Raw genomic sequence first — 12,491 nt, 5'->3', positions numbered from 1 at the left:
AATAAGGTTGGGTATGACTGAGTCGCTGCAAAAAGAAAACAGACACTTTTATAGTCAAGTCAATAAGAGATCGATTTTACGTCTCAAGCTAAAGAATCAGATTGCGTATCTGGGGTTAGAATGATGTTAAGGTGTCAAGTGGTGGAGTCCAACAAGACCGTTCTGTTAGACCGTTTGATAGTTCGTTAGGTAGTTACAGATGGTATAGCTTCTTATCTCGACACATGATTATTTCCATCGACGAACAACAGTTAGATTGAGCTATCAAGTCATAGTTGGTCGAGCTTAATAGGTTGTATGTTTTCGAGATCATGGAGAATGATCTGTTAATTCAATCTTTCCTAACTTTTCATGTGGCATGCCATATTTTGTCCTCCAACGTATATATATTCTAAGTTCCATTCAACCAATCGTTGGGAGTGGTTTGGATCAGGAGAATGAGGATGGGAATAATGGGTAAATGGGGGAAAATTTATGTACTACACGTTGAGTTCCATACTCTCTTCAATTTGAAGCTTGCCACATCGGTAGTGTATTAAAAATGATGTTCGGTCAATTTCTTCCATTTATTGTGTCAATGGGAGGGAGGAAGTATGGTACTCCCGTAGTACTAGAAATTTTCTCGATAAACCGTACAAGGTTTGTGACATTGGGTCCTCTCTCTTTCCTCTTTTCAGTAAATTGCTTTCTAGATGTACTCATTTACTTTATTTTATTAAAATTAATTAATTAAATTAGTAAAAATATTTCAATAAAATTTATAATAATAAAGTTACATTAAATTTTTGTTAATAATGTATTAAATTAATTATTCTATTGTAATAAATTAATTTATTAAAGTATATTATTTTAAAATTTTTAATATCAAAATAGAAATGTAATAAATTGATGCAATTAAATTAATGAAAATGATTAACTGCCAAACCGAGCATAGTTCAAATGGTAATTGACATATATTATCCAAAAACTTCTATTGTAACAAGATGCTAACTATTTTTTTTATGGGTGATGTTTTCTTTTGACATGATAGTGACGGGTGTTTCAAGATCATGTGTAAAGAACCAATTGCGATTTATATATATATATATATTGTAAAATCAATATGAATGTGGGAATTTGAACATTTGATTATGTTCAACGTTAATCAATTAGATAGATTGCAATTAAGAGAAGATTAAAGGGAAAAAAAATCAAATGAATTCTCAAATAAAGAGAAAGACACAGATAATATTATCTTACCTATTGAGTTATGTTTGGATTTATATCATACAAACTTTCTTATTATTTTTATAATTTTTAGTCCCTAACGATGAAACCCTAAAATTACAAAGTTGTCCTTGTCCTTCAATAATTAAATAATGTATTATCTTTAAGAAAAGTGACGTTTAAAAAGGATAACTTTTTCTTTTTCATTTAAATTGTATATATATAACCAATAAGCCCCACGGCTACGGCATCTTAAATATTCAAAATATTACTCCAAATTCTCCACCACATCTCAAGCAAACCATTGACTCTTCCAAACCAACCCATAAACTTTAGTGAAATTAATTTTCTCCCCAACAATTATACAAAATACGACATAGAGGCCTCTCTCTCTTTCCCTCATTGGCTGTTTTTCTGTTACTTGTTCAAGTTTTTTTTTTTTCCAAAAAATAGAATTTGTTTTACTTTAGTCCATGCATGCTTTTTGAAAATAAAATCACAGTAATTTATTTACGTGAAAAATAAAATTTCTTCAACATTAACTTGAAATTTTCAATAAGCAATACCCTCAGATTAATTATGCTTCATCATTTTTTTTATTTATCTCACGTTAAACGAATTAACAATAAAGATTCAGTACATATATTCTTGGAAATTCAAGAACTTTATTATAAACTAGACATAGTTTTGAAAATGCCAAGTGTTACTAACAACCCTAGATGAAAATAATCCAGATTTTTTAAAGTTGGAAAATCACTAAATAGTCTCAATTAGACACGAGACAAATTCATAATTACCAATTTGATCGGTATGATTTGAGCTTAGTTTCAATTTGTTCTAATTATGATTTAAGTATAATTTCAAATTTGTTCCAATTCCCGTACATTGGTGGGCTAATCCTCACAAATAATCCATATATTATTACAAACCATTACTATATAGAATATGGTCACCCATTGGACCTTTCTTTTAAAGAAGTTTTGTAAGGTTTAGTTCATTAATATTATAAAGACTATGTTGAAACCAAAGTTAAGATATGCACTAAATTAAAACTAAACCTAGACTAAATTGTTTTATTTTTTAAAATTAAGCTCCTAAATACTGCTTTCACTGTTTCTTTGTTCCATTATTTTTAATGAACCTTTCTAAAATTTAAGTCAATTTGTTAATTTTTATTTTTCTTCTTAGAAAAACTTTATGTTTTGAAATGGGGCCACCCAAGCTGAAAGTCTACTCCTTTTGGCTTGTTCTATACTTATAAACTCTCCCTTCTTCTTCTTCTTCTTCCTTGTACTCTCCAAGACATTAGGAATTTCTCCAAACAGAAACAAGAATTCTAGAGAGAGAGAGAGAAATGGGTGGCTGTATCTCCCTCCGATCATCTTCCTCCACCGTCGCCGACGAAAAAATCCGAGTTGTTCATCTGAGCGGCCACGTCCAGCACTTCCTCCACCCCATAACCGTCCGCCACGTCACCGGAAAGCCGCCGGAGCACTTCCTCTGCACCGCGGCGCAGCTGGTCTCCGCCGCCTCCGCCCCGGCGCTGAACCCCGACGCCGTCCTCCAGCCCGGCAAGGTCTACTTCATGCTTCCCTTCTCCACTCTCCAGCCCGACGTTTCCCCCATGGACTTGGCCTCCATAGCCAGAAGGCTCACCGCCGCCGCCAAATGCGCCGGAAAGACACCGCCGCCGCCGCCATCCAGTGGGCCCCGTTGGAACTCTCCGGCGGCGGGGCAGAGCTCGCAGACGTGGAAGCCATTGTTGGACACCATTAAGGAGAGGCCGTTGAACCAGAGGATCAACAAATCGGATTTGCAAGCTAAAACTAAATCTTTGCGTGTAATTAATGAGTAATTAGTTAATTAATGAAATTTAGCACTTTGGTTTTTTTTTTCTTTCTTTCTTAGATTGAGTCTATCGTGAGCATCCAACTATAGATTATAATAGATACTTTATCTACTGACGTTGGGAATGACTTTTTTGGATTGAATCTCTACTAAATATTGAATTAGTTTTTCTAACGGTATTTTTTCTTAATTGAAACAATTATTAAAAGAAAAATGATTTAATTGCAATAATGGTGTAATGTTTATATAAGTTAACTTAATATTTTATAATCCCCTCAAAATATGGAAACTATTATATGTTCACCTCGTTAAGGAAATGATGTATGAACCAACTGTTCAAGTCAAATTGATTAGGCTGGACCATCCGACCAGACCCAACTATATATTCGATCGAGTTGATCCACTCGAGTCTAGCCTTAGAGACTACTTCTATATAAATAAAAGATGTTTTGAGTCTAAGGTACATTTTTTTCATAACTCTACTCTTTGCTACCCTCAACTCAATCATTTTGTCTTACTTAAGTAGTAGAATGTGTTGTTTAAAATTACACTAGTGTGCAAATCTTATGTGCGTGCAGGTATTTGTTGAAGTTTTCGACGTTATAGCCCCCGAATCTAAATCCTACGTTTATAACATACAATATGATTAAAAGAAATTTGGAGTTCCCTCCAAAAGTGGTTTAATTAAGTAATTAAGTATATATATATATATATAAATATAACCTAATCCAATTTACTATTCTTATATATGAACAAATTTTCTTGATGTAAGCAACATTAGAATAATTAATGCATCCCTAAATACTTCCAATTTAACAAGATTCACAAAGTCTAGAAGATCTCCTAATTTCAAAATTATCTGTAATTAATTTATGAGAAAGCGATTGCAATTATTATTATTATTATTATTTTGAGAAAGAGCGATTGCAATATTCTTGATTTGGAAAATTATTATCTCAAAGTCTCCAATATGCCCATGTGTCTTGAAAACTTCTTTTCTCTTGAAGATATTGAATATCATTGTCAAAGATTTAGGGGAGAAATTTTTTTCTAGTTAGATTATATTTTGGTTATGTCAACATTTATTTTTTATTCTTTTGTTTTTGTTTCTATTTGTATGAAGACTATATATATATTTACGATTCAACAAATTACACTTGATTTTAAAGTTAAAAGAAATTATTTAATAAAACTTTAATTATAAAACAAATTGTCTGTGTTACTCTTCGTAAACCATAGACATTTTTAAATGTTAATTAAAATATGGTAACAATATGATACAAATTTTAAAGACATAGACATCAAATGAAACTAAAATAGTAATCTAAAAATCGAAAGGAAAAAAAAAATCAGTTTTTGCCCTTAAATTAGGTAATCAATTTCATCAAATTATATTATAGACTTAGATAGTATTACAATTTTTACCTATGTTCAATTTTTATAATTCATCCACTCATTTTAACAAAAAAAAAATTCTCTAAAAATACACTTTTTATTTTTTTGAAACACTCTAAAAATTCACTAATTTTATTGAAATCAAACTTTACCTAAAATAAGTTTGATCATAAAGTACAAAATCAACCTGTTGAATAACTCTGTTAAAAAAAAAGATAAAAAACTTCTACCACCACATACACATCCATATTATTGTAATTCATTGAACATTCATGAATAAGTTGTTCAAATGAATTCTATTATTAAAAGTAAGAATTGTGCAATCGTTTTTTCAAATTTAATGTAAATATTACAATACAATTATCTAAGTTGTTTAATGTGCAATAGGATAAAATTATAAGTTTACGATAAAAATTGATACGCATCGTGAAATTCATGATTAAAAGTTTTTTTCCTCAAATTAAAAATATAATTCAACCTATTAATTTAGTATTCTCCATCTCTCTCTTTTTCCACAAGTGGCTGTCAAGAAAGACTTGTCGGAGAGGCAGACAAGACAATAAGAGTAAGAGAAAGAAAACCTTCTCAAGTATTGACCTCACAAAACGTTGACTAATTAATAATGGAAACCTTCAAGTGTTGACTAAAACACAACCAAATTCATACATTACGAAGATTCATGAATATAAGAGATTGATTTAATTCTAGAGAGAGGAGTTATATATATGGTGACATTTCGAAAATTTCGATCGATAATCTTAAGTAATTCAAGCATAGTTTAGTGGATAAGACATCTATTACTATTACAAAAGTCTAGGATTCAATAACATAGAAAAAAGAAATAATAAGAAGAATATGAGATTAGAGTTTCCAATTAATCGAGGAATGAAAAAAGAGTGAACTTCTTTTCTAGAGTGAGAGCGAAATCATGATAAGTTGAAAGAGAGATAAAAGATAAATGATCTGTGTCGACGTTAAGTAAAAATAATATTAAATATGAAAAAGTCTAATTACACGTCACATCACTAGTTAATCACCCCATATTATAATTATTATTTTTTTTGGGAGTCATTTAACATAAAGTTAACATCAAGGACTAATTCAATTAAACCTTGAGTATAGAATTTAAAGACAAAAATTAAACTTAATCCAAATTAGAACCAATAAAGATTAGGATGAATTATGTTATGATTTTTCTTTTAATTTAGAATTGGTGAACCAAAGTCCTTTTCAAGATACAAACAATTCAAACTAAAATATTGTATAACTCAAGCTACTCTACATGAGGAAGGCTCAAACCCATGCTCTATTATAAAATTAAAAAAAAAAAGGGAGAAAAGTAAAAGGAGAGAACACTCTTGGAATTAGTTTTATTTTTGAAAGAAAGTTCATCATAGACATTTTTTTATTTATAAAAAATTTGGATCTATTAGAACTAAATATACATAATTGATATATATATATAAATTATATTATCTGAAAATTTTAAATTTAGGAAGTTAATTGGCTGCATTATATTATATTTGGATGAACTTCTATTTTATACAACAATGATGAATATTAACTGTTGAATTTGTATTTAACTAAAGAAAGGATAAAAGCTCTGTTTTCAATTGTGATCTTATTTAAACCTCAAGTGATTTTTCTATTCAATTGGTTGATTTTATCCTTCAATATATAAAAATTGCAACTTGAATTTAGTTTACTCTTTCATATATGAGACCAACCTTTGCTTTTCAATGTGCACTTCCCTTCAATCTAATCTTTTATGCTAGATTTCCAAAAATAATCTTGTTATAAGTTGGATAATTACCTGATAAAACTAATATTTTAAAAGAAAAACCATTATCGTGACATTCGAGTAGAGTTGTACATAAATATTGAACCGACTCTACATCCAAAATGAGAGAAATCTTGAAACTACATAAGTATATGGATAAGAAAAAGACTTAAAAAAAATTGATAGTTATTGTCTATAACAACAAAGTACACCTTGCTCTTCGATTACTCAATCTTCACATAACTCCAAAGTTAAGCATGCTTAGATCAATCTTATAGTTAACTCCCTAAAGATTTTTTCTATGAAACAAAAGTATGCTAAAAAGACCTTCTTGGTCTATTGTAAAAGTCTTTCACTGGCAGCTTAGGTTAAGCAGATGTGGTGCAAGGTGTCGAGTGCGAATTTCACATCGTTACACTGCAACTACAACATCTTAACAAACCAGTTACATTCCAAATTCAAGAATACGATCGATGGTACAGCACAAGCCGCCATACCCCCGGATGCACTGGTAGGCCCACCACCACTTCACTTTCACTTAGGCCCGGGCCACCAAATGTAGGGATTTTCCCCTTTATCTTGATTCACACCCACTTTTAAGCTCTGAGTTGTTTTTGGGTGGGAAGTTAGAAGCCCCACGTACGGTTTTGAAGTCGAACCTTTCTAGCAGTGACTCCCAGGTCGTCACCCGATCTGTTGCGTCTAGCCCGTTCTCTAGGCGGATTTTCAGCCGCTCATGTTCAGGCATGGCTAGTCCACATCACAGTCCATTCTTAGACTGACAGCCTCTATACTTTGCTCTAACCAAAACTATTGCATCCTTTGCACGTTTAAAATTATAATTTATTTTTTCACATCTCACGTGTAATGTCATATCACCCAAACCTAATTAGAAAAGTTCTACTTTTTTTTTTCCACGTTATATTTTTCTTTCTTTCTTTCTTCTTAATTTTTTCCTTCAAACCTTTCATGGTTTCTTTCTATTGGGAATGGAGACAAAATAAAATAATAACCAAAACATTTCAGCTATTGTATTAGGCCGTGACTTAGCTTTTTTTTTTTTTCATCACCAAATTTGCTGGCCACCCTTCTTTTATTTTATATTTCCACAATATGAAGAATTAGAATTTTACAGAAGCAAAACAAAGGGGAGCAGCGGCCATTTTTATCGAAGAGAGAAGAAAGTGACATCTTGGATTCTAGATCGTCGTCGATAGTCCGTTCTCACGATTCTCATGAGATTCTTCATTCTATATATCTAAGTAACTATTGTTGTAGTGCTTCGAAGCTAAGTTGTTATTGTTTTAGAGAGAGTCATAGAGTGAAGAAAGGTCATTCTAATCTTCCCATTATAGTGAAACTTGCATATTGCAGCTGGACGTAACTCCGAGCTTGGAGTGAACCAGTATATTTTTTGGTGTTTGTTTTCTATCCCTATCTCGTATTTCCTTTATTATTGATTAAACTGTGATCTGTTCTATTATGTGGAATGGAAAAAACTAGAGATATTTTATATTACAGCGTGTGTATATATATATATATATTTCTCCCAAACAAGAAAACAAAAACAATACCCAATAATAATAATCATATATATATAAATCAAAAGACAGATCAAATAGCTAGAGCTTCATTTTTCTAAAAAAGAAAGAATTCAAACAAAGGTTTGATATATTCTACACTTTTATTACACTAGTTACCATTTTTGTAACTTTATTTCTTCCATACCATATAATATAACCTTTATGAACTTTTGTTCAACAATAAAAAAAGGTACTAAATTGGGACAACAATGGGGGCTGGTGGGACAGTGGTTTGAATAGGAGAGCAATCCCAACCATTTTCTTTGGAGTAAGAGAGCTTGAAATGCTTTGGAACCCATTTCTCCATTCTTGATTCTCTCTGTTTTGCAATCTCCCTTTGCCTTTCTTCCACTTCTTTCTTTGCTTTCTTTGCCTTTTTCCAATCTTTGCTCATAATCCCTTGGCTCACTTCCCCCCACACCTTGGCTGATTCTGTTGCCCAAACACCCTGATCATATTCATTCATCAACGAAAAGTTTCAATTCGGGAAAAATTACGATATAATGTGACGAAGAAAAATGATATATGATCGATTTCGTACGTGATGGTATCGTAACTGAAAAGGTTTTGTAATTTTACCTTGGGATCATGAACAAGAGGAGCTTTTAAGTTGGAAATCACTTCCCTTGCATTGTATATTACTTTAACATTCCCATTGTTGTCCTTCAGTGTGACAGTTCTGCATTTTGAGCAAAATAGAGAATTAAATTGTCAAATTATAAATAACTTTTACTATATTTAATTGCCTAAGCTAAGAACAAAAAGTAGGTTAAATGACAAAGGCTAGCTTATAAATTTTTAGAAGGATGGTGTCTACTAGGTCCCCAAGTTTTAAACAATGTTTTATAAGTCGGGATTTTATTAGACACAAAAATGAAAGTTCAAATATCTACTAGACCCACTTTTTAAATTCCAAAAACTTAACCGACACAACACTGAAATTAAAGTTTGTCAGAAATGTATATTACACTTTTTAAAGTGTATGGACCTATTAAACACAATCTTAAAAGTTCAAAAGACCATACTTCTATTTAACCCAAAACATATATATATCGATGCTCGAAACTTTACCTATCCCAATGGCCGTAAATGTCACAGAGGTTAATGGGAAAATTAGATTGATCACCAAAAATGTTGCCATTGATGGCTCTACTATTTGCTTTGCGACCTAAAAAGCCAAGGCCTTTATAACTTATTTCAGCTGTTAGGCCATTTTCTTGGCATTGGATCTTCACTTTCCCTCCCCATTCAAGCCCCTTTGTTGGAAGGAATTTGAACACCAAGTTTGGACAGTTCATTTCATAAGTTTCGCCATGGTTTTTGAGCTTTAGCTGCCTCTTCCCGCACATCTCAGTTTCCACGCATGTACCTATATATTTAAACGTCGCTGAACCTTTTAGTCTTTCGTATCTTTAGATATGAGAGACGAATAATTTAAGATCCTGTTTGATAATCTTTTCTCATTGTTGAATAGAAAGATATGCTAGAGAGAGGAAAATAAACGCAAACTTTAAAACTCTTTCTATATATATACATATATTAGAGAGATATATTGGAAACCGAAAAATATTTGAAAGGAGAGAGTTAACTATGAAGAGTATACATATATATATTAATCGGTTTTTAATTAAAAAGCACATATCCTTGTTTGATAAATTTTTTTTTTTAAAATTTGGAACCCACCCTTTTGGATAATATATGCCTTATTAACTGTGTTCGGATTCACGTTTTGATGAGATTTTTAATTTCAAAGATTCGGTCAATTAGGTATGTCAATCACTATTACATCAAATTTAAAAACACCGATTATCATAATCAAAGTTTGAGTATAGCACAACATAATGTATCTTACTCATTTTCTAGAGGTCGAAAGTTCAATCTTACGTTTCCGCATTTGCTGTATGTATATATACACGTACTCATTCACAATATTTGCAATTAATTTCTAGAAATATTAAAATTATAACTATTTTTTAATATAAGTATATTTGGAAAATATTGTAAGAAATGAAGGTTAAATATATAATTTACCACGGTATTTGGGAGAAAAGTGATGACACCATATCATTTCTATGTTATGTTTCTCATCAGTGGCATGAAGGGCAGCTACAGGTGGCTGATGTGAAACCTGCAATATTTCAAAATCATAATCATATTAAATTCTAATGGGCAAAATAAAAATTAAAAAATAATAATAAAAAGAAAAAAAGAAAAAAAAAAATTTGTCAAGGAGAACATAGCTCAACGGATCATAACTGACGAGAAATAGATGCATCCAAAAAACGTGATTACATGAAAAGATAGAGACAAAATTGAAAAAACGATGGGGCAAAAAGGGAAAGACCTGCTCAAGTAGGACGTTGAGAGTGCCCCTGGAAACATGATGGGTCTCTCCAAGAATTGGGTTATAAGGGAAAACCCCAAAAATGAGAGGGCGAGTTGTCGAAATGCTCCATCCGACAACTGCGGCCAATCGGTCGACACCAGTTTTCCCGTCGTTACACTTCCCCAACATGTCGTCTCCCAAACAATACACCGATTCTCCAAAACATTGAAGATGAGATTTTGGCATGTTGTAGTATGGTGGGGCCTACATCATCATCAAAAAAAAAAAAAGAAAAAATTCCAACCGTTAATTTTTTAATTAAATGTCAATGTCGATGAAGATTAATGTGAAAATATAAATTCCGTCGACGTTTTTATGATGTAGAGATCCATTCATTCGATAACGGGAGTGGATAGAGATTTTGAACTTCTAGCCTTTTGAGAGAGGTTATCGATATCTTTACTAATTTCTTTTAGTTATCAGAGCGGGGATGAACTATAGACTTTTGAAAATGTATTAAAATTTCTTATCCATATACTCGAATATGCACCAATATCTTTAATTAATTTAATTAGGCTCGTGGTCATAGTACATTATATTAGATCTGATAGGTTCGACAACCACTATTCTTTTTTTCAAGTTTTCAAAATTTAGTTAGAATTTTAAAAGTATTTTTCTTTCGCAAGGTGGATTATATAATAAAGAAAAGTATTACTAAATAAACATAGTTTTTAAAAAATAAAAAACCAAACAAATCCATTATTCGCAATAAAAAAGAAATGGGTTACAATTTTAAAAAGTAGAAATAAAACTAAGAATTAAACCATAAACAAACTTAATTCTTAAAGATAAAAATTAACGATTTATCAAACATAGAAATAAAACTAAGAATTAAACCGTAAAGAAACTTAATTCTTAAGGATAAAAATTAACGATAAAAGTATTATCAAACATAGAAATAAAACTAAGAATTAAACCGTAAACAAACTTAATTCTTAAAGATAAAAATTAACGATAAAAGTATTATCAAGTGAAATATTTGAGTCATTGGAGCCTCTTTTTAAAATTTTAATAATGTTTTTGTTCTTCAATTTTAATTATTTAAGAATTATGCTTAAATATTTTCAGTAACATAAAATTAGATTAAATTTTAAGTAGAAAGACATGTGATCTGAACCGTACCTTGTATTTGAAGGAAATGAGATCCAATCCTGGCCGTAGATCTTTGATGATAGTCAAAACATGACGTAGAAGATTCGATGCTTTTTCCGCATCAGATTCCTCCTCCAAAGACAAAGGCTTTGCAAGTACAATTGGAGTGCACTTTGAAACAATGCTCTCATCCACATCCTACAATTTCTCAGCTCTTAGAATATATATATTCCACAATTCACAATTCAATAATTAAAAAATAAAGAATAAAAGTTTATTTAGGGTATAAGTTATACTTCACCTTTTAAACTTTCCAACTTATTCTACTTTTCTTTTCGATGTTTTAAATATTCTGTAAATCATTTAACATTATTCGAACATACATGATGAGTCAATGTAACGATGTAGAAGAGACAATTAAGTTATTGATAAACGAAAAGGAAGAGGATCTCTACTATCTTAATAGAAAAGACATAGAAGAAAGATCAGTTACCATTGGAAAAATAAGAAACAAACACGTGATTGATAGACAATAGAATAAGTTATTAAAAATGACTGACATAATACTATCCAACAGTTTTACACCATTAGAATCATGAGATGGAATTTGAAAATGAGAAGTGAGAGAGAGTTACCATGGAGAAAATAAGAGACCAACTAACAGTAAAAAATAAGAGAAGCGTTGTTCAGTATGACTGACATAATATGATCATATAGTTTTACACCGTCAGAAACACGAGTGAGAGAAAAATAAATAAAATGTATATTAAAGGAGAGAGAGATTGAGAGATCACCATTTTTTCCCTCTCTTTTTTGAAGATGAAATTGGAATGGAATGAGTTAGAGAAATGAAGGAATGAGAGTATTTATAGGGCAAAGGGGGAGAGATTGAGAGAGAATTTGTAGTCAATGGTCAAGGAAATGCATTAAACTTCCACACGGTCTCTTGTCACCATTTGTTCAATTTTTTTGGTAACATCCAACGTGAAACTAAAGAGCAAGTAGACACATTGGGAAATTAATGCAATGTAATCTCAAACAAGGATTTCTTTTTCATTTTTTTGTTTGATCCCAAAGTTGTGTTCCCATTCTTCTCTATTCAAGTATTAAATTTTTATGGATATCTCGATATTTCCATCAACATTTTTAATCATCGATATAAGGGTTGAATTGAAATTTCTAGAATGTCATAAAAAATTGA

The 12,491-nt window shown here is 31.1% G+C and overlaps 2 protein-coding genes across 2 annotated transcripts; one reads left to right on the top strand and one right to left on the bottom strand.

Annotated features, from left to right (window-relative positions):
- The first annotated feature begins 2,476 nt into the window (after nt 1-2,476).
- LOC148209907 (uncharacterized) lies at nt 2,477-3,170 on the top strand. The gene has a single exon (XM_088128080.1). It carries the CDS (start codon nt 2,561-2,563, stop codon nt 3,059-3,061), a length of 501 nt encoding a protein of 166 aa, XP_087984206.1. The 5' UTR covers nt 2,477-2,560; the 3' UTR covers nt 3,062-3,170.
- Nucleotides 3,171-7,843: 4,673 nt separating this feature from the next.
- Nucleotides 7,844-12,113, bottom strand: LOC111018216 (oxysterol-binding protein-related protein 4C-like). The gene is made up of 7 exons (XM_022294222.2): nt 12,085-12,113; nt 11,321-11,488; nt 10,157-10,402; nt 9,844-9,940; nt 8,884-9,181; nt 8,392-8,491; nt 7,844-8,260 (listed from the first exon to the last, which is right to left on the bottom strand). Exons 1-7 carry the CDS (start codon nt 12,085-12,087, stop codon nt 8,006-8,008), a joined length of 1,167 nt encoding a protein of 388 aa, XP_022149914.1. The 5' UTR covers nt 12,088-12,113; the 3' UTR covers nt 7,844-8,005.
- Between the last annotated feature and the right edge of the window lie 378 nt (nt 12,114-12,491).

The sequence above is a fragment of the Momordica charantia genome, assembly GCF_013281855.1.
Source record: "Momordica charantia cultivar OHB3-1 chromosome 8 unlocalized genomic scaffold, Mcharantia_2.0 BLBB01000008.1, whole genome shotgun sequence".
NCBI classification, from domain to species: Eukaryota; Viridiplantae; Streptophyta; class Magnoliopsida; order Cucurbitales; family Cucurbitaceae; genus Momordica; species Momordica charantia.
Note: the sequence above shows the minus strand (reverse complement) of the source record. Positions and strands in the feature narration are given on the sequence as shown.

Coding starts and splice junctions, on each gene's coding strand:
- LOC148209907 (XM_088128080.1), top strand. CDS start 2,561: ATGGGTGGCTGTATCTCCCTCCGATCATCTTCCTCCACCGTCGCCGAC.
- LOC111018216 (XM_022294222.2), bottom strand. Junction 8,492..8,883: donor ATTTACGGCCATTGGGATAG/GTAAAGTTTCGA, acceptor CTCAAAATGCAG/AACTGTCACACTGAAGGACA. Junction 8,261..8,391: donor CTCTTGTTCATGATCCCAAG/GTAAAATTACAA, acceptor GAATATGATCAG/GGTGTTTGGGCAACAGAATC.